Raw genomic sequence first — 21,387 nt, forward strand, 5'->3', positions numbered from 1 at the left:
ACAAACAAGTAAATAAATAAATAAATAAATAAATAAATAAATAAATAAATAACAGGCCTCCTCCTGCAGAGCGTACATCGAACTTGCCATACTCGATAAAATTAACCGAAAATAGTCTCTGTCATGTACGACTATAATGTGTAGCATGAAAATGAAATAATTCATTTTATTTATTAACAGGTTGAATATTATAAATAAAATAATGTGCAGTATGAAAATTAATAGACCTACTTTGTTTGTAGACAGTTTGGATATTATAAATTATAATGATGTATAGTGTGAAAATGAAACGATTATTTTTATGGAAATTATTTTATAGTATGTTGTTCATGTTATTCGACTTTCATCATCCGTCAAAAATTTACTACTGCTGAGCAACTTGGATTGATTTGAATTTTATATGAAGAATATAAATTATACTTTCTGTCGGTAGTTCGTTTAGTAAACACTACCATGCATTAAAAAAATATTGAGATTGATTTGTATTATATTCCTGTTAATGTTTAACCATACATTTGAAACAAAATTGTCTATAGGCCTACTTGCAACGATACAGAACTTGATGAAATTTGTCCTAAAATCTTTACGCAGATAAAAGCATGAAAGGCTGGAAAGGAAGTGACAAGTTCGAGCGAGCTAGACAGAACCGCTTCTTTAAAGCAGACTTCGGATCTTGTCACGCTCGACAAACTTGAACCGAACATAGCGCCTGAAATGCTCGACACTAGCTTGCAGCTTGCTATTAATAATAGATTTACTGTTACGTCTTCATTTGTAGAGTTAGTTTCATGTCTGTCCTTTTCCTTCAATTAATTTAAGAACAGAAACGTATTTTCTGGATCATCATTCGAGACGTCCGGAGTTCGAACCCCGATGCCGACCACTCTGGTTGAGATTTCTTCCGTGATTTTACTCAACTGTATGTAAGTAACTTGGAGTTAAATGAAGGCGAATTCCGGATTAGACCCCAATTACCACGTACAAAGGCAATAGGCATTCCCAGCTGTTGGTTCAAATGCTGCTTTTTTCGTCTCCGATATGGGCCTTCCGAGTGTTATTTATTTTCAGAATGAAGCTAACTTGGTATATTAAAAATTTTTATCACCTTTAAAATCCGAAATCAAGCCCGAGATGTTAGGATTTAATGATATGTATAGCACTCAGTATAGCACCGACAACCATTCCTCTATGCGTATTCTTTAGGATTGCCAACCGTCCGAAATTTTTCCGGATTATCAGGAAATCAGTCCTCTATGTAAGAAAAAAGTTTAGTTATTTTCAGGACGCTTAATGTCCGGAATTTTGTTCATTGCAATATATTCTGAAATTTCATATTGATGTTTCATTATTAGAGATCCGACGTAGTTTGCAATGGCTACCAAAGATATTTTATAATTATACGATATATATTTTGTTGAATAGAAGCAAAGAGGTTGTAAATATTATAAGTCTTTGGATAGAACACAGAAGTGAGTTCGTGGCGCTCATTGATGACATGGGTTGGTAGTAAATCAGCATTTGAATAACTTGAGTGATTTTGATGTGCATCTCTTCAAGAAGGAAACTCTGAATGTGTATCAGATGGCCACTGACTATTTGCAAAAATGGTTTGTTTAAGATTCTTCACTTCTTAAGAAAATCACTTTTCTAAGCATTAACGATACTTTCACATTCAGTGTCCTTGCTGAAAATGTGAATATATTGCATGTTAATATAGAACTGGAGTATTGCCTATTGAAGGAAATAATGCCGATACTGAAAGACACTGGGACACTGTTTTGAAGACACGTAGTGTGCAAAACTTAAAGAAAATTGCTCAACACATACATGCTCTTCCAATTAGCAATGCTCATGTGGAGCGAGTTAAAAAAAATGAATATCTGAACTGACGAGAGGAACCGGATGAGGCCAGAACTTGTAAAATCATAACTTTAGTAGAGACGAACTTTATTATGTCATGTAGAGAATTTTTTTATTTTATTTCAACAAACAAAGAACTAATAAACAAAAACAAAGGAAGCAACAAGGTATTCTTTCAAACAATGTTAATGTAGTGAGTGTAGAGACCTGTATACTTATCAACCCCTGTGCTTTTCAATGTGTACAGACCTATGGCATGTTCTTTAATATGGGGTACACCGCTACAATCAAATAATAACACGAAGGCAATTGTAATTGAGCGTCAAAATGCAAGTGTATTTACATAGAGCCGGGCTCATCACGTAATACCATCCCTCGAAATGTTGTCCTGGCTCCGTCTAGAAGCTGGTAGGAAAATCCACCGTCTTTCCCTTCTCTTTCATATATTGCATCACTCCTGTCCATCTTGCATCTCGTTTTCAAAATTTATCCACCCATCATAACCTAGACACACGATCACAACACTCCTCAATGTTATCCATTCCCTCCCACCGAACATCCTCATATTCATCTTCTTTCACTGTGGCTGTTCCTCGGCTTTGGAATTCCCTACCGAGCAATGTCAGGGACTGTCAGACATCAAACCAATTTAAGAATAGACTAACGAAATATTTTTCTAGAAATTCTTGTTAACAATAATAGCTGTTTCAGGTTTCTCAATGTTTAATGTTTATATATATATCACAGAATAAATATTTAAATTATCTCATTATTATTACTATTACTATTATTATTATTATTATTATTATTATTATTATTATTATCATCACTATTTTTACCAATGCTTATTATTGTCACACTAACATTACTTATCCAACTTTCATTATTTACTTTCATGTTGTTTTATGGTCTAGATATTAATGTAATAACTATATAACCAATTGTATTCAATTAGAATTAGAGTCTGGCTGGGCGGAAGAAAAGGCCTACTGGCCTTAGCTCTGCCAGATGAAATAAATAAATAATAATTATTATTATGTGCGTTTTTATTTTACTTAGTGTGTCCTGAATTTCCGTCCTCTAGAGTTGGTAATTCTAGTATTATTCTCTATTTATGATTTCATTCTATTTTAATTTAAATACCGCCCTCTTATTCCTGTTCTCTTATTCAAGAGAGTTTGTTCAAAATTTTACGCACAAACAAATAAGCATGCAAAATCCACTGGCAGAGCCTTGTTACAATCTGCTTATAAAATGTTGGATTTGAAGATCCTTTGTTTTGTTTCTGCTTTCAGCATGTACTGCTGCTGTTGCTGCGGTGACGTAGTGGCTCTTCGGTCGTCTCGTCTGGGCGGTCTCCAGAGAGACGGTGCAGCGCTCGGCGGTCTGGGCGCTAACAACAATTCGGATGTGTCCGGGAATGACTCCACCGTGTTCGCCGGCAGAGCCAGTGTGGGGGCGAGATCCGGTAAGAAGCAAGGCATGCTCTCCCAACTTAAAGCAGACAACACGGTAATATTGGGTTTTGCGCTCCCTGTATATCGACCCGTTTACCTACTGAGTGCTCCTTTAAAAGAGTGTCTCTCAAGAATAAAAGATCTATAAAACTCCATGTGACACTGGACAAGAAATTTCATACTTGTTTTTGTAGTAACTTCACTGAAATATTATAGTCTCATTTATAGGTTAATGTAAAGCAAATGTGGATTAAATTGCCGTGTTAAAGCTCGTAACACAACAGAGAAAACTCCCTGCAGTGATTTAGTGGTCTAGATCTTGAGACTTCCACCATAGCGGTCCGATTTCGAGTACAGATCAGGCCAGGGAAATTAAGTAGAGCTCGGCTACTGGCACTGTTTCACTGTGTTAACGGAGCACGAACCATTCTGCTGTATAGAAAAAGGGTGGAGATGGGGTATCTGTGCTCCTGCTACAAACATACTGATCGTACAAATAAATAATAATTTAATAAAAAATTTCAATAAAATAATTAAATATCAATAAATTAAAATAGTTTCAATATTAAATATGACCTGCCCACTGATTAATTTTGAAGGGCCGCGGTATTTTGACCGTGCAAAGGTAGCATAATCATTAGTCTTTTAATTGTGGACTGGAATGAATGGTTGGACGAGGAATATACTGTTTCTTGTACAGTCACGTGAAAAATATTATATATAAATTTACAAATTAATATTTCTAGTAGGTCTCCAGTAAATATTCATTCATTCATTCATTCATTCATTCATTCATTCATTCATTCATAGTGTTCTTCCCAAGAGCAGGTCTTTCACTGCAAACCCAGCATTCTTCAGTCTTTCCTATTTTCTGTCTTCCTCTTTGTCTCCGCATATGATCCATATATCTTAATGTCGTCTATCATCTGATTTCTTCTGCCCGAACTCTTCTCCCGTTCACCATTCCTTTCAGTGCATCCTTCAGTAGAAGTTTCTTCTCAACCAGTGACCCAGCCAATTCCTTTTCCTCTTTCTGATCAGTTTCAGCATCATTCTTTCTTCATACATTCTTTCCAACACAGCTTCATTTCTTACTCTCTCCATTTCACACGCTCCATTCTTTTCCATATCCACATTTGAAATGCTTCTTTTCACTTCTCTTTACTTCGTTGTAATGTCCATGTTTCTAATGTAGCTTTATTCAAAACCGTTACTTTAATAAATTTACATAATATAGACACAAGTTGCGACGTTCTACATGCTTGTATATACGTATTTATAATTAAAACATAAAATACAGATATTATAATACTAATACTATGTCATATTTTATTCGTTCGTTGTTCCTTTAATATTCATTGCGTTGAATTACGAAATATAATCATTATTATATTCTAAGTATATTGAAACGCAACATTGTTGTAATTTGTTGTATGTTGTTCCGCGTGATAACATTTGACCATAAAAGACACATAGCATATTTGGAAATGTTTCTAATGGTCATGTAGTTCTCTTTATTCAGAAATCAATGTGTTAACAAGTATTAGAAACAACAAAAAAATATATTTTTCACTTTATCTTCGGTACGTACCGGCCACTAGCATTAGTGCTTTCATCCAGCGAAACCCGCTTTTTCTCGTCTTCTACAGATTTTCCTATCCTATTGAATGAATGAATGATTGAACGAAGTGCGTTTATTGATACACAATTATACGAACTCATGTACACAAGATCCTTCGCACGAGCCTATACGGCCATTCGTGCTTTAAACTCTATTGAACGTATATTCATTAGCAGGTCATACCCTCCTGGGCCCTGAAGTATAGTATACTATACTTCATATATGCATTTAGTTTCAAATTTTCCACTAGATGGAATCGTTATCGATCGCTTTTCTTCTGTGCTTGTCAAGCTCCTGACATCTCTTGGGACTCACAGGGAGCACAAGAAGATCGATTCAATAATTGCAATGCGTGTTTCTATTATTTGTAAATGAAAATGGCGACAAGCAACTCAACGCCAAAGCGCCGTGAGAAAGATATGCTTTCGACGTAAGTACACAGTAAACGTTATTTTTTAAGGGTAAAAAAATTATATAAGATGTATGTTCAGAGACCCAACGTATAGTATAGTATACCTGCATTTGTGCCCTAACTGTAACCTGCAGAATTTTTTCAGCATTTTTTCCTCATTTCAGTGACTTTTTTTGAAGTTTAGAATTGTATTCAACTTTAAAAATAAAGAAAAAATGTGTCTTGATTCGTGGGGGGAGGGTTAAGTATCAATTGTCCAGGGTTGGCTTTAGGCGAACTTTCTTATGCCTACATTTTCTAACAAATTTATTGATGTGCGTATTTCTTGCTTTGTTAATTGGCATGTAGGCTACAAAATAATTAAAAATAATTCGCAGAAAATTCAGTTTGGCTATTTGAGTGTCATCCGGAAGTTGTGTACAGATCTTAATGAACCTTATTGGACTAAATGTTGTCGTACTATTTTTTTTTTTTGTTAAGAATGTTCCTCGACTACGTGTAGCTCAGACGGTAGCGTGTTTGTCTGCTGATTCGGAGTGACGCTTAAGCGTGGGTTCGGATTACCTAGTTGGTTTCCCCAACCGTAAGGCGAGTGTCAGGTAATCTATGGCGAATCCTCTGCCTCATCTCGCCAAATACCATCTCTCTATCACGAATTCCATCGACGCTAAATAATCCAGTTGTTGATATAGCGTCATTAAATAACAAGTAGAAAACATTGTTTTCTCTCTTTTGTTCACATGGCACACTTTAAAATGTCTTTCTTTTTCAGTAAAGTATTCCTTTCCGAATTTTTAGTGAATAAAACAGACGTTGCAGAGGTTTCTTTAGAGGTACTCATTTCCCTCTATCATTCCAACAACATTTTCCACTTCCCCCCTCATTTCAGCTATCATATGCAATATAAAATTAGGCTGGTGTGAATTTAGGGAGTACTGCGGTTTCCGATGTTGATCTAGGAAAGACTTGGAGCTCTGGGCCCCTGGGGCTTATTAGAATACTCGTATGTGGATGGGACATGGCTCTATCAAGAGCTGAGACAGAATGGCCCACCTGTCAGTGTCGGCTAATCAGGAAGGTCCTGGTGCTCCGGCCCCTGGGGCTTATCAGACTATTCCCACGAAACGGGACTCGACTCTATCAGGGCTGAGACAGGATGGTCCACCTGTCAGCGTCGGAGACACGAATATTACCTGGACCATCTGTCGGACTTGGACAATCATCACATATATACAGAGTAGAGATGGGATAAGCTGTTCTTTTTAAGAAACAGTTTCGACTGTAATTGTTTCATGAACGAAGCTGTTCCAAAATAAGTTTCAAAGAAACAGTTTCAAGAGAATATGTTTACAACATCAGTGCCAACTGTTCCAAGTGTCCAAACTGTTTCAACCTCTCATGCTTCAGGAACATGTTTCCAAGTCCTTGAATCGTCCTTAAATCAGCTATTCAGTGTATTAAGACAACTAAAGTCATTTTTTGTAGGTTACTGTTAAGGGTACAGTAAATAACTACAATTCAAAATGAATCGATTTTAGTAAAAATAGATTATATAACCTAGGAGAGTTTAGCCGATGATATTTTTCGCGGTATATTAATAATTAAAACTATACGTGGTTCAGTCATTAAGTTCTGACACTGACGCCTGAAGGGTAGGCACCCACAAGAATCTGGATGTCTCAGAAGATGCCGCGTGATACGGCGTACACTTAAACAGATCGACATCCTCCCTCAATATAGTCGCCGTTGGCCGCTATGCACGTCTGCCAACGTTGGTGTAGCTGCTGGAAGCACCGCTGAAAGATGTTGGCAGGAAGATGCCGTACGGCTTCTCTTGTGGCAGTCATGACCTTTTCGGCCGCATAAAAATTACGGCCACGTAGGATTGATTTTATGAGGGGAAAGAGAAAAAAAATCGCATGGTGCGAGATCAGGTGAGTACGGAGGGTGTGGCAAAACAGCGACCTGTTGCCTTGCAAGTTCCTCTTGGACAAGGATGGAGCGATGTGCAGGGGCGTTGTCGTGTAGCAACAGCCAATTCTTCCTATGCCAAAGCTCAGGACGCTTACGACGAATTGAATTGCGTAAACGGCCAAGAATCTCTTTGTAGAGGATCTTGTGTACAGTTGCACCTTGTGGGATGAATTCTATGTGAACAATTCGATTTGAATAAAAAAAACTGTTAAAGCATCACCTTGCCTTTTGACCTGTCTTGTTGCGGATTTTTCTGTCGTGGAAATAATGGCGTTTTCCAGGTGGCGGATTGTCGCTTCAGTTGCGGATCGTAAAGGAAACACCATGTTTCGTCTCCAGTTATGATCGGTTATAGCAGTTTCGCCTAATTTCTGATAGAACGTGACGTTTGCCCGTTGCTCAAACTGCAACATACTCGAGTTCCGACGCGCGCATTCAAATCACCGTCACAACAAAGACCGTAGTTCTGCTTACACTATATGCACGTAACTGTATGATGCTGGGACGAGAGACTAACTGACAAGGTACCATATCACGGCGCCACCTATCCGTTCTAGTGCACCACACCGCCACTATGCCCTCAGTCTCAGAATTTAATGAATGTACCACGTATTAGGGCACCATGAACATATTCTCCATCAATGGACAGCTAATAATTAATATCAGATTTATTAGGGAATTTGATTCGTACAATTAAATTGCGCGATCCTACATAGGCTACTGTTACATGAAGGCCGTTTGGAACATGGATAATATTATTATTTACTTTCGGTTGGAGGTCAATGATAGCGCTACACGTGGCCTTTGCAGACAGCAAAGAAGAGGGAAACTGTTTAGAAATTGAACTGTTTATCTCTTGGAACCATGTGGAACGTTGAAGTGATCACTGGAGCAGTGTAACACTCTTTGGAACATTTCGAACAGGTTATCTGTTTTGATACGAAACAATTTCAGTTGTGAAACAGTTTCAAAAAAACTGCTCCAGCTTTTTTACTCATCTCTAATACAGGGTGGAAGTGAAATAACGCTGCAATGTAGGATTCATGAACAGATTTTTAGAGCGAATAGTTTATGTGGTTTGGTATGTAACAAAAATCTGTGATATTATATTGGTGGAAAGTTCACACTTTTTCAGAAAAAAAGTGTTTTTTTTTTTTTTCCAAATGTTTAATGTCCTCTTATTCGGCAACTATTGCAAATAGGATTGTGATTTTTGTCAGTATCGATAGGGAATCTAATAAATAATCATTTATCCCTCTTCCTCTGGCATATTTCAATAGCGTGAACGGTTTTAGTGTAAATTTAATTTAAAAGTCACTAATTTCAAGCCACTGCACGATGGGAGCAGATTGCAGTGTCGTAGCCAGAGAGTAGCTCACCTAGCGAGACAGACCGAGTTCGTTGACCTCTTATATCTATATTACGAGAAAAGAGTGTTAGCTGCGATGTTGCCAGACTGCTGAAACTTCCAACTTAATTTTCTAATTAACCGTACATTTAATCACAAAACGTAATATAGGTGTTCTACACATTTAAGTGTACCCTATCATCCATTCCAATCAGCAAGGTTATTTCACTTACATACTCTATTAGGCGCACAATGGGCCAAAATGTGCCTAAGTGTATTGACGCTACTGGGTCCAGCCCTCGTCAAGCTAAGCCAACCAGTCAAATATAGCCTAAGAAAAAAAAAACCTCTTCTGTGGTGGACTGATCTCATTTAAATGAGAATATTCCGAAATGTATTTACTAATATGTGCTTCTGTTTTATTTGCTTTTCAAATATTTCATGTAGCAGTTCAATGGTTATTGAGCAATTATTGTATAATTATTTGTTAAATTGAGATGTATGATATTTCAGTACAAAAATATGTCCTTGTTTCATATTTAATTGGTTCCACTAATGAGTTTGCAACATCGCTTTTGTTCGTGTAACAGGAAATACCGTGACCGAATGACATTAAAAATAAAGTTATTTAACAAACATTTCCCGTCCATATTTAAACAGAAATTTTACTACAGCTTACATTGAATGTTTCGGTTTTGAAGCACTGGATCGGAACTACGAGTGTTATATAAACCAAGCACGAAAGCTACATTTATGTGTCAGCCATGATTAAGTGCCAAAATTAACGGTTAAATATTCATAATACTGAAATCGCTATACAAATATGTAATATACACTTCCATAGTTAAATATGTCAACATTGACGAGACTGGAAACAAGCCACTATTCGATACAAAAGCTTTATATTTTCCTAAACGCTAGGAAATTATTCTCTTTGTCTCTTTGCATCGTAGGCTACATCATTTCTCAGTGAAAGTTTATGGCTTAGCCTACACAATAGTACGTAGCAGACAGTAGTAGTAGTAGTAGTAGTAGTAGTAGTAGTAGTAGTAGTAATAGTAATAGCCTAATAATAATAATAATAATAATAATAATAATAATAATAATAATAATAATAATAATAATAATAATAATAAAATGCATGTCACGAAGAAGATTCTTTTAACGTGAAACGTTTAATTGGACGCCTAATACGAAAAAATGCTGTTATATACCACTTCTGTAACATTCTATTTGCATCTTGCTCCTTAGCAAACTGCAAAATATCATTATTAGAAAAATTAATGGTTTGAATATCATGTCATATGTAAGCCTATTGCATTCAATATCTTAGTACCGTACTTACATGAGCAGTAAAAGGAATTGATTGGGTCACTGGATGAGAAGAAACTGCCTACTGAAGGATGCACTGGAAGGAATGGTGAACGGGAGAAGAGTTCGGGGTAGAAGAAGATACCAGATGATGGGCAACATTAATGTATATGGCTCATATGAGGAAACAAAGAGGAAGGCAGAGAGTATGAAAGACTGGAGAAAGCTGGGTTTGTAGTCAAATACCTGCCCTTGGGCAGAATACTAAATGAAAAATGTTAACTTTTCGTGTAGAACTTTTTAAACTAAGCTATACATTTTATTTTAAACACAAATAAGGTGGAATGACGCATGAGTCAGTTGTTTTGAGAGACTTGTGCAGTGCGGTTTCATCTCTCTCGTTGTGTCTACTTTTTGCGACATTGTTCTAAAATCTATTACCGAACAAAGAGTTTTCATTTGTTGTATCTTTTAAAAATGAATCGCCTCTACAATGTCGTAGGGAATTTCAAGAACTATTACCTGATGTTAATCCATCTAATAGAACAGTTAATAACATGGGCGGCTTTCAAAGAGTGGGTGGAGCTGCAAGCACCCCCAGACATTTGTGACTCTTGTCTCGTTTTATATTGTGAAATACATTTATTATACAGTCTCTATTTAGCGGCTCGAATTTTTTTTTAAATTTCGCTCTCTTTGACATGCACGCAATCGTTAGTGAAGTCACTTCCTCTCCTGGTGCTGCCAGAGCGAAGCCAGAGACAAGGACTATGGGTGAAGCTACTTCCTTCCCTGGAGCTGCCAGTCTCGTCTCGGATGCTTTGCGCTTTAGTTTTACCCCTCCCCCTGCTTCACCTGCCTAGCCATGAATCCAGAGTTTCCAGGCGCTGCAAAATTTGCTGCAGCTTGTCAGTAGCGTGCAGTTTTAAATACATTTTCTTTAATGTTGTGAGTATAATAAGTGCAACAATGTTTAATTCTGTACAATATTTACAGTCTATTCAGTTCAGTACCTTAACAATTCAGGAGAAATGTGAAATTAAGTGCCCATCAATTGAATCTCATAATGGAAAGAGCCGCTAAACAAAATACAAAGACACGCATATTTTTTGCTGATTTATTCAGTATCCCTGCTTTCTTCTCTCGATCTCCACTCAGTCTGTATTAGATTAATGTGTTTCAAAGACAATTCCATCAGCTGGGGCAACAAGATGGAGTTTTAAAATAAGAACAATAAACATTGTTCATGAGAAGAAGGAGCCATTGCTAGAATGTTTTCAAACCATAATGGAATCTGAAACATTTAACAACATCACAATAAATGAGGCAAGCGCCCTGGTGGGTGCTCTTGAAGATCCTGAATTCAATTTCTGGCTCAGATTTATTCATTTATTGATGTATCATGTAGATATATTATACAACCAACTATAACATCGCCAGTTAGATATTTCTAAGGTCCAAATCTGCATATAAAAATTAAATTATGGTTTATTTAACGACACTCGCAACTGCAGGTCGCCGGTGTGCCGGAATTTTGTCTCGCAGGATTTTTTTAAATGCCAGTAAATCTATTGACATGAGCCTGTCTCATTTAAACACACTTAAATGTCATCAACCTGGGCCGGGATCGAACCCGCAACCGACTATGCTACCGAGGCCGACTCTGCATATCAAGCTTTGTTAATGCCATACAGACAATACGAAACAGTGCACAGTTGAGCAGCGAGATCTGTGAAAATGAAAACCTTAAAAAGCGTCGTAAGGTCCAAGGGATTCGGACAAGGGTTGCGGCAGCCAAGGAAGTGTGTGACCTCATTATCATACAGGCTAACACCCGATTCCAGTTCATAGATCATCTGATATTATCTTCGCTTCTGTGTCAAGAAAAATTTGAATGCTACAAAAGCTCATTTCCTGAAAATGACCTAAATGTATATGTGAAGCTTTTTCTAATGTTCGATAAAGACAAACTAAAAACGTAACTCACTGTGTTGTATTAGAGACAAGAATTCTGAAATATCAGTGACGCAGTCAAGCTCTTGCAGTTTCTTTTATCTGAGAACTTGCAGGCCTCATTTTCAGAAGTTGTGCAACTACTACGCAAAGCTATCACCATACCAATGACAAATTCGGAACCAGAACGTTGCTTTTCGTGTTTGAAAAGAGTGAAATACTATCTTAGAAATACGATGAGAGAAGACATAGCATTAGCTATGTTTTCCATTTTAAAGACTATGTTAAACGACATATCGGATTTTAATAAGAAGGTGATTCAGAAGTTTGCAACTTACAAGACAAGGCGCATGGAACTAATCTTTAAGGGGAGAGGATGTTATTTTTTAGTGAAAAATGAGTAAATTTAAAAAAAAATTCTTTAAAACACTCTGTGATATGCGTGGAATGCATAGCATAACATTTTGTGGGTATTTGTGCCCTTATCGGATGTTGAGTCGCCAATTTTAAACTTCCTGTGTTACAGATTTTTAAATGACTGCCCACTTTTATTGTTGTTTCCGGTAAATTAAATTTTCAAAAAAATATTTTTGTTTCTTTAAAATACTCTTTGATATGTGTGAAACGCATTGCATAACATTTGGTGGGTATTTGTGCCCTTATCAGGATGTTGAGACGTCATTTTTAAACTTCCTGCGCTATGGATTTTTAAATCACACGCCTCCTTTTATCGGTTTCCAGTAACTTCACTTTCTTTGCTACATTGCCAAACAAAACTGGATATAATTTCTGAACTATTAAATATACATGCATGAAATTTAGAACACACATTATTTAGACTAATAGGAAACTTTTCTCTGTAACAGAATTTTGTTAATTGATTTCATTTTAAAAATATGTCCGTTGGTTTGCAAGAAAGGAAATCAGAAAATTGTTATTACATTTTAATTGTTTATTTTACAAACGTAGGGACAAATATCAAAATTCTGTTACAGGTAGTTTGTAGAACATGTTTTTGCAAATACATTGGAAAAACTGTTTGAATCTATCTTTAAAAACGGTTTACATATATCGGTTTTAGTACAATCCTGCATTGGGTACATTTTTTTTTCAAATTTGGGACCCCAAATAATTTTTTTTTTTCAAAATATTTATATTCGGTTGAGTTGCTACAGCTATGAGCTCTCTACATACAAAATATTAATATTTTACACCAAATCGGAAAAAAGTTAAAAAAATACCATCCTCTCCCCTTAAATAAGATAAATTGCATGGTTTATTTTTGTATGCAGCCCCACTGAATTCAATACCCACGAGCCGCCACTGGTTAATAAAATAGCGAACACATTGAAACCTGCGGGATCAGTATTGGACATGAAATGATAGAGAACGTGTCACAAAACAACATACGAGAAGAAATAGCCAACATTTCGGAAGGAGAACTGCAACGTGTGAATCAAAATATGTTTAGACGCCACAAAGCCTGCATCGCAGAATATTGGGAACACTGTCCTCTGAAAAGGTAACCAGTTTTTACTATGTTAAAAAAAACTGTCCGTTCTACGGGTTATCTCGCGTATTCTTGGCTCTCAAGCGACCGCTCTGCGTGCCGTCTGTGGACAGCTGCTCTGTTCAATGAAGCATGTATTGAGTTTTCGCGAGCGGGCCATAGCAAAATAAATACTACATTGTATATGTAAGGCGTCGATTAAAATTGTAATGAATTCGTAAAATGAAATCTTATAGGAGCCATCAATATATTTAACAGTTAAGTTACTTAAAACGAGTTAAATATCTTAAAACCAATAATTAGACATTGTCATTAACACAACGAAATTACAGTATATTGTAATATAAATATGAAACAAATATATGAGTATATAAATACAGTAAGTAAATAAGAAAAATGTGTAAATGCATTTGCACCGGTAGTATTTCCTTTCATACTTATTTCCAATTCCTTGCAGGAAATACTTACTAGAACAGTAGCTCAAAATATCCTAGACCATTTTCTTAACGACTTATCTTATTCTCTGTTCCGTGTCACAGATGCCGAAAGTTAGTTAGATAAACTATTAAAATAAGTAATCAGTTCTGGTTTCTGCATCCACATGTTCAAGTCCTTACTTGAAATAGAAGTCACTTTTGCATATTGTTTGGTAATACGAGAGATAACTAGTTCTATCTATCTTCAGAATTTAGTGGAGGGAAATGATTTATTTTCCAAGTCAAGTGGAACTAATGTTCGAGGAAGAGCTCTTATCGATTTGTGGGAATTCTCGCCCAGCCTGCATTTCGTACTGGAGCACTAATGTTACGTTCAGCTGTAGAGATTAGTTAACATTGTTAAACTACATCTAGCGTTTGTGGTAATGTTTCATATATTATAGAAGTACTTGGATTTCACTTTCATCATAGTGATTAAAAGTCATAGTTAAGACTTTTTTTATGCAACGTCACCATATTTAGGCTTATTTTCCTTTCATTTCTTCTGATAGGTTTTATGTAAATTCTCTAAAGAATAATAATAATAATAATAATAATAATAATAATAATAATAATAATAATAATAATAATCACTATCGATATCATTGATACTACCAGCAGTAGTAGCATACTTCATGGATTAGAAGATTCTCATATGATGATTTTTTATCTTTTCTTTACCTTACTTTACTATTCATCTCCTTCTCGGTTGCTCTATTCAACTTTCTGTACTAACCATCACTTCACTGAACATGAGGATTTTCTGTTGCAACATCAGTAGCTTTTAAACATTTTCATTCCATCGTCTTCTCTATAGTCTATTGCCTTTTTTCTACATACTCTTTACATGATCATAATAAAATAAATGATACATACATTTTTGTGATCATCTTTTACGGGTTAAAATAAATTCCGTCTCGGTCTAAGCACTCGCACATTAACTTTCGTTTCAATGTTTCTCTCGGTCCTTTTTTATGCTTCACCAAGTTATTATTATTGTCATCTTCATAATGATATTTTAGAATATAATTATAATTTTATTTAGATTCTTTGAGGACACATCTTCCGTCAGTTGTTTATTTATTTCCAGGAAAACAGATGTTAAAAGTTGTTGCTCCTTTCTACTGAAAATCGGTTTTTAACTGTCTCAGTTATTCTGATACTTCACTGCTATAAATATATTCTTCTTCCACCTTTTAATAGCATTAGTGCAAAGTTTAAGTAGGCTATGAATGAACTTTAAATAAAGAACGGTCTGTGTATTATTGAAAAGTTCTTCAAGATTTTAAGACTTTCATCTTGGGGAAAGAAAGTCTGAACTAAGTTGCTACCTGGTGGAAAATATATAAAATCTGTTTCTGTGGTGTTTGGTTAGAACATGATGACTACAAAATGGCCATTTCTGCTATCTACATTTATCGGTAGGCAAGCTATAGAAAAGCATGAGCATGTGCTTATAATTAAACAGTGCCCTAATCTATGTTATTTTCATTGACATTTATATGTAAACTAGAATTATGATTTTTAAGGAAAAGTGAAAATAAAAATGCTTGTATCTGAAAACAGCTGTTTTGGAGTTATGTTCTGAACAAACAACACAGAATTTTTTTAAGACAAATAAGAAAATGGATACCTTTTGAAAAAGCGAGACATTTGGCGTCCCTATTACACTTCTCTCCAGACGTGGGATAACATGCCAAAAAAGGGTCAGTCCTTCACCTTATTGTAAGTCGTTGTGTGAAATGTGTAGGGAAGATCTGAAAACACCTTCAATAACACGTTCGGACAATAAAAGTGAAATAATGTCAAATTATGCATATGATATAAATTACTATGTTAAGGAAAAACTTGTCTTTACGCCACTCGTTCTCTAACAGATGGCGTACCTTAATGAGTGACTGTCGCTAGAGAAATTCATAGATCACCGCCATAAGTCAGTTGGTAGCGTGTTTTGTCTGCTGACTCAGAGCTGCGATTGGACGTAGGTTCTACACATGCTTCGGCTGATTACGTGGTTGGGTTTTACCAACTGTAAAGCTAATGTTATGTAATTCATGACGAATTCTAGGCCTCATCTCGCCAAATACCGATTCGCTGTCACCAATTCTATCGACGCTAAATATCTCATGTATATAATATAATCCGTGGCGCTACATCCCATAAAGAGCCCAGACCGACCAACCGGCTGCTGGTCTCACGCTCACATGCCGAAGCAGAGGTAGACGATCATTCAACCAGAATGGAGGTATCGTGTGGTTAGCACAATGATCTCCCTAGCCGGTTTTCGCAACCTGTCGTAGCTCGGTCCCATACACTGGCCGAAATTTCATGAGGAAAATTCTTCCCCCATGAGGACAACAACCAGCGCGCATTCCGTAACGCGAGTCCTAGGCAGGATGCCTTAGACCATGACGCCACGGCGCGGGACTCTGTATATAATATACTGTCATTAAATAACATTTATTTATTTAAATTTTAAAAAGGAACGTTTCGTAGCATTAGTCGACATCGAGGTTCTTATTTGCATGGACCATTGACCATATGTGAGCAATAAAATTACAGCGATTTAGTTATAGACACACAAGTATTTAGCCGTCATTTTTAGAAGGTAAGAATTGAAAAATTTGTAATGCAACAAAGCATTTTGAATTGGGTTAAGTAATTCAGGAAAACTGCACTTGGCACCAACAAGAAGCTCACTGGACCTTATAGAACCGTAAGTTCTCCAGTAAATATGAAAAGATGAGGGTAGCGCTGCACAAAATCCCACACGTTCCGCTAATCGACAAACGATAGACCGAAGCCAAGACTTTTGGCTGCCAACCGCAATATAACAAAATGAAACTGAGGGAAAGAATGCATATTTATTGTCAGTGGTGGATTTTTTAAACCCTGACACTACTGAAGACAATATTGACTATGCAAGTTCAAAATATTTCATAAACACATAGTTACTAATTATGAGTATTATTTCACATAAAATCTTTCCTGCTTACTTTTTATTTATTTTTTATTATTCTTAAGCGTCTGCAGTTGTATTTACTGTATATATAACTATATACTTTTGATTTAGGAAGGATATGTCACTTAAGCGGGGTTTTCTTTTTGATTTTATGATTATCAGTTTGAAAGTCATTATTCACTTATATTTGAGGAACCGAAAATAGCAGAAATATGATATAGATCTATCTCGAAATAAGTATGCTTCTTCTTCTTCTTCTTCTTCTTCTTCTCCTCCTTCTTCTTCATATATTAGGAATAAGTCGTGTTTTTTTCAACCAATATTGCTTCAACATACCAGTTTATATCTTTTTTCATTTTAAAAATTATAGTACGTATATATGATTGTAGTCGAAGATTGATGTCATATTTGCAGCGAACCACCTGAGACTTTCGTATTTCGAAAACTGTAATTTTTAAATACATATGTCGAATTCTGACAATAGTCGTTCGCATATAATGTGAAGCTAAAAATTCCTGCAATATTTTAGTTTCAGAAATAATTTACTGTTAACTTAAAGAGCCGATGATTAACACAACACTGAAAGCAAACGATTTGAGACTTACAAATGCTAAGTATATGTTGAACTAAAAGTTTTGTCCAGAATTGACAGCGAAATTCCCGGAATTGCGTGAAACGTCCGTATTTTGGTGTATAATTTTTAGGTTATGTAAGGATGTATTTAAGGATTAAATAAGAACTACCACATAACAGACGGGAAGAGTATACAATAATTACGATAATAATGATGATGATGATGATGATGATTATGATGATGATGATGATGATAGAACTGGGAATGGGAAGAATAAAATAAAAATATGCGATCGCGCGTCTTTGAAATGCCAGGGCTGCGAGGAAGAATCTATATGAGCTCCAAGCCTGTTGGCCACTTGTCTCACTTCGTTTTTCAGTGTTCCAGTGAAGGAACTTAAAATAATTTTGAAAGGGAAAGCCAAAAATGGATGTAACGTATTATAGTCCGTTTTTGGCATGTGAAATAGGTAATGGGAATGTTAAGTACTAGTGTTTTACATTTTCCGCAGTCAGTTTGACAATTTTGTTTGGCAAGTGGCTGATGTGACGGGTATAGGAAGTGATACAATTCTCAGCTGCACTAACAACATGCTCACAAGCTGGGCACTATACTCTAGGACACACGTCAAAAACGCTGATGCCAGTTGTAGCTTACAATAAAAAGACTCCGCCCATCAATTGGATAATGAAGTTAGTCGGACCGATTGGAAATCCTCGAGTCACATTAAATAGGGAATGGAGTAAGACGGACCGCGAGACACAGAGTTCACCTTACACTACTCTTTCTGTGTTACCACGAGTGACAGAGTTTACAGCAGTCATCTCCAACTGGACAACCTGTGACTTAGGAGCGCGTTGTCCCTCTCCAAGCAGAGTTTTTTTTTACTTGGTTATTTATCGACGCTGTAACAACTACGAGGTTATTTAGCGTCGAAGGGATTGGTGATAGCGAGATGGTATTTGACTAGATGAGGATTCGCCATAGATTACCCGACATTTGCCTTATGATTGTGAAAAATCTCGGAAAAACCCAACCAGGGAATCGGCCGGCCCAAGCGGAAATCGAACCCCGGCCCGAACGCAACTCCGGATCGGCAGGCAAGCGCCTTAGGCAGCAGAGGTACGCCGGTGGCTCGAAGAAGAATTGGAAGAGCACATGAGAGAGGGTAATTTTATTTATTTTATTTATTTATTTATTTATTTATTTATTTATTTATTTATTTATTTAACCTGGTAGAGATAAGGCCACCAGGCCTTCTCTTCCCCTCTACCAGGGGATTACAACTACAATATTAAGAATACAATTAAAATTATAATTACAATTAATATTAAATTTACAAATACAATAAAAATCAAAATACTAAAAGATTAACTGATTAATAAAAGCTATGTCTCCTCTATTTAAACATCTCCATTCCTTCCACTGTCACTTCCCTACGTTGTCCTGTTACATATGAAGAGTACAGTGGAAAAACAATTAAAGTCACAATTCCCTTAAGGGTAATGCCATCTTCTAATTCAGTGTATTACTGCAAGAGGTATTGCTGTTACTAATGAAAAAGTAGGAAAGGATGACTGTATCAGTGGTGATAATTCTCCTAAACCAGTTTTGATAAGAAAAACCCTCATGTCTGCAGTTATATAGGCTACTGAATTACGTGATATCACGCTTAAGAGAATTATGACTTTGATTGCTTTTCCCCTGTAGTCTTCATATGCTTCCCCTCTCAAGGAGCTCGAGAGCAGAGATATGTCACAAAGCCAGCAGTTGGAAATGCCTGGTTTATAGAACTCCTTTCATGTCAAGACGTTACAGGTTTACTCTCCTTGTACTACGTATCACTTAAAAATACAACTTTAACCTGTATGCCAGCAAACAACAATAAACTTCACGATCGATGGGAAAAATATATATCATTCATCAAAAGCCACAGTTTATCCCTAAAACAACAGAGAAAATGAAATAGAGGTAGAGGGATTATAGCACTATCCGAGAGTAACCCAGGAATAACCATTGCTAGTATCCAGTGACTTCTTTACAATTTGTAACAATTCAAGGACAGTATTATGGATCCACTTTAGCAAAACAATATAAAGTGAATAAAGGTAATGGCCAGTTTGAAAGTTGAATCATAAGAACAACTTTTATCATATTTATGGCAATTACAGAGTCCGGCATAAGTCTGTTTAACCGAAAATGCAAGTTCAAATGCAAGTGTAACTTTATCTAATCTTATCTTAAATACAAATAGGTTACACGTTATAATAACGGCCGAAAATTGTCACAATTCTTTTCTGTAACACATAAGACATTTGCGAGAGATTTAGAGATTACTGTATATCAACCAAATTGGCTTGAAAAGTCTTAAAATATACGTCGTGTAACTTCTTTCAATTTTTCAAAATCCTGGTGTTCCTCGAAGAAAACATCGTTTTTCATAATTTTCCACATGGATAAGTCATAAGAGATTATGTCCGGCCAATTTGCTGGCCAGTCAGTGATTCCTCTTCTTTCTATCCAGTTGTTCAAGTGCCTATTTAAAAAGTCTCGTACAGTGAGTATAAAGTGTGGAGGTACTTAATCCTGTTGCTAGATAACTATGTCTCTCATGTCTTCAAATAAAGGGCTATTCTCCATTTCGACTATAATTTTATGTGTATTTCCACGTAGTTTTCCGAGGTTGCTGTTCCATCTAAAAACTAATACTCAGTATTGTCAGCACTACATATCACTGCCTAAGCTTAAACGCCAGGTGTATTTAATAAAATTCTTCAGTGACGGCACGTGGATTTGCCCAATAAATACAAAATTGTGTTTATTAATATGTCTAGTCAGTTTAAATGTATCTTTGTATCGCCATAAGATTAATTTGTAGAATGTAGGGACAGTCTTATTTAGAATGTATTCTTCACAGAACTGAAAGCGCCTGTCAGGATAGTCTTCATAAATAGTAGCATAAGTCTATATTGTTTCACTCTCAAAGTTTTAATAATTCTTCTTTCACTTCTGTCTGATATCCCCATTTAGCCACAAGTTGCATATTTTCTGCTATTCAAATCTATCTAGAACGAGACGAGCGCGGCATATCTCTTATTTATCTTGGTTTATAAATTCTTTGGCGAGATAGAGTTTCACAATCAGGAAATTGTTGCTGAAAGGCAGTTTTCACTTCAAATAAATCACGGTACAGCCCCACTTTCGTAAAAGGAACTTCCGCTGTTTAGTTGGAAGTTTTATTCTGTTCATAATATATTTAATAATAATGATAATAATAATAATAATAATAATAATAATAATAATAATAATAATAAAATAAGCATACCACATAATAAATTACGATTAGTAATAAAACCGCTACTTAATTTTTGTAAATGAAAGGTGCAAAGTCCAGTCAATAATCATAGGTTGCACTAAACATGAACGATACGTCAATAAATGGGTCTCGACAATGATTATAACTGGCTTATGCCGGTCTTTGTATATACTCGTATACCAAAGTCACAAAGAAATAATTTTGTACCCGGAATTTCAAACGTTTGCAAATTTTACTTTGATTGTCCTTTAGGTTATCAAGATAAGTCCTGTTCTCATAGTAATAGTTGTATTTCTTGTTTTATTCTTTGAAAGCCGCTGATAGAAAAGACGTGAACTATATATCGTCGTTGTTGCTGAAATAACTCCTATGTGAAATGTTTATCGATTTACAGATTTTTGCTCTATTAAATAACTTAAATATTGATACAGCAAATAATAAAATATCCTATATGTAATTATATCTTTTTCGTTCGAAAATTTAAGAATTCAGTCTCGTATGTACTACTGCCATATAATGAATGAATGTGTTTTCCTTCCTACTGGAAAATTTTATATTTTGACTGGAAAATTTTATATTTTGCACATATGAGTTATTGCTACAGTTCCATAAT

At 35.9% G+C, this 21,387-nt stretch overlaps 1 protein-coding gene across 1 annotated transcript in view; it reads left to right on the forward strand.

Annotated features, from left to right (window-relative positions):
• Nucleotides 1-21,387, forward strand: part of LOC138695185 (cholecystokinin receptor-like) — a 663,775-nt gene that overhangs the window by 629,770 nt on the left and 12,618 nt on the right. The window contains exon 8 of the mRNA XM_069819644.1: nt 3,156-3,328. Coding sequence (XP_069675745.1) covers nt 3,156-3,328 — 173 coding nt within the window. The remainder of the gene's footprint in view (nt 1-3,155; nt 3,329-21,387) is intronic.

Source organism: Periplaneta americana, chromosome 2, assembly GCF_040183065.1.
Source record: "Periplaneta americana isolate PAMFEO1 chromosome 2, P.americana_PAMFEO1_priV1, whole genome shotgun sequence".
NCBI lineage: Eukaryota > Metazoa > Arthropoda > Insecta > Blattodea > Blattidae > Periplaneta > Periplaneta americana.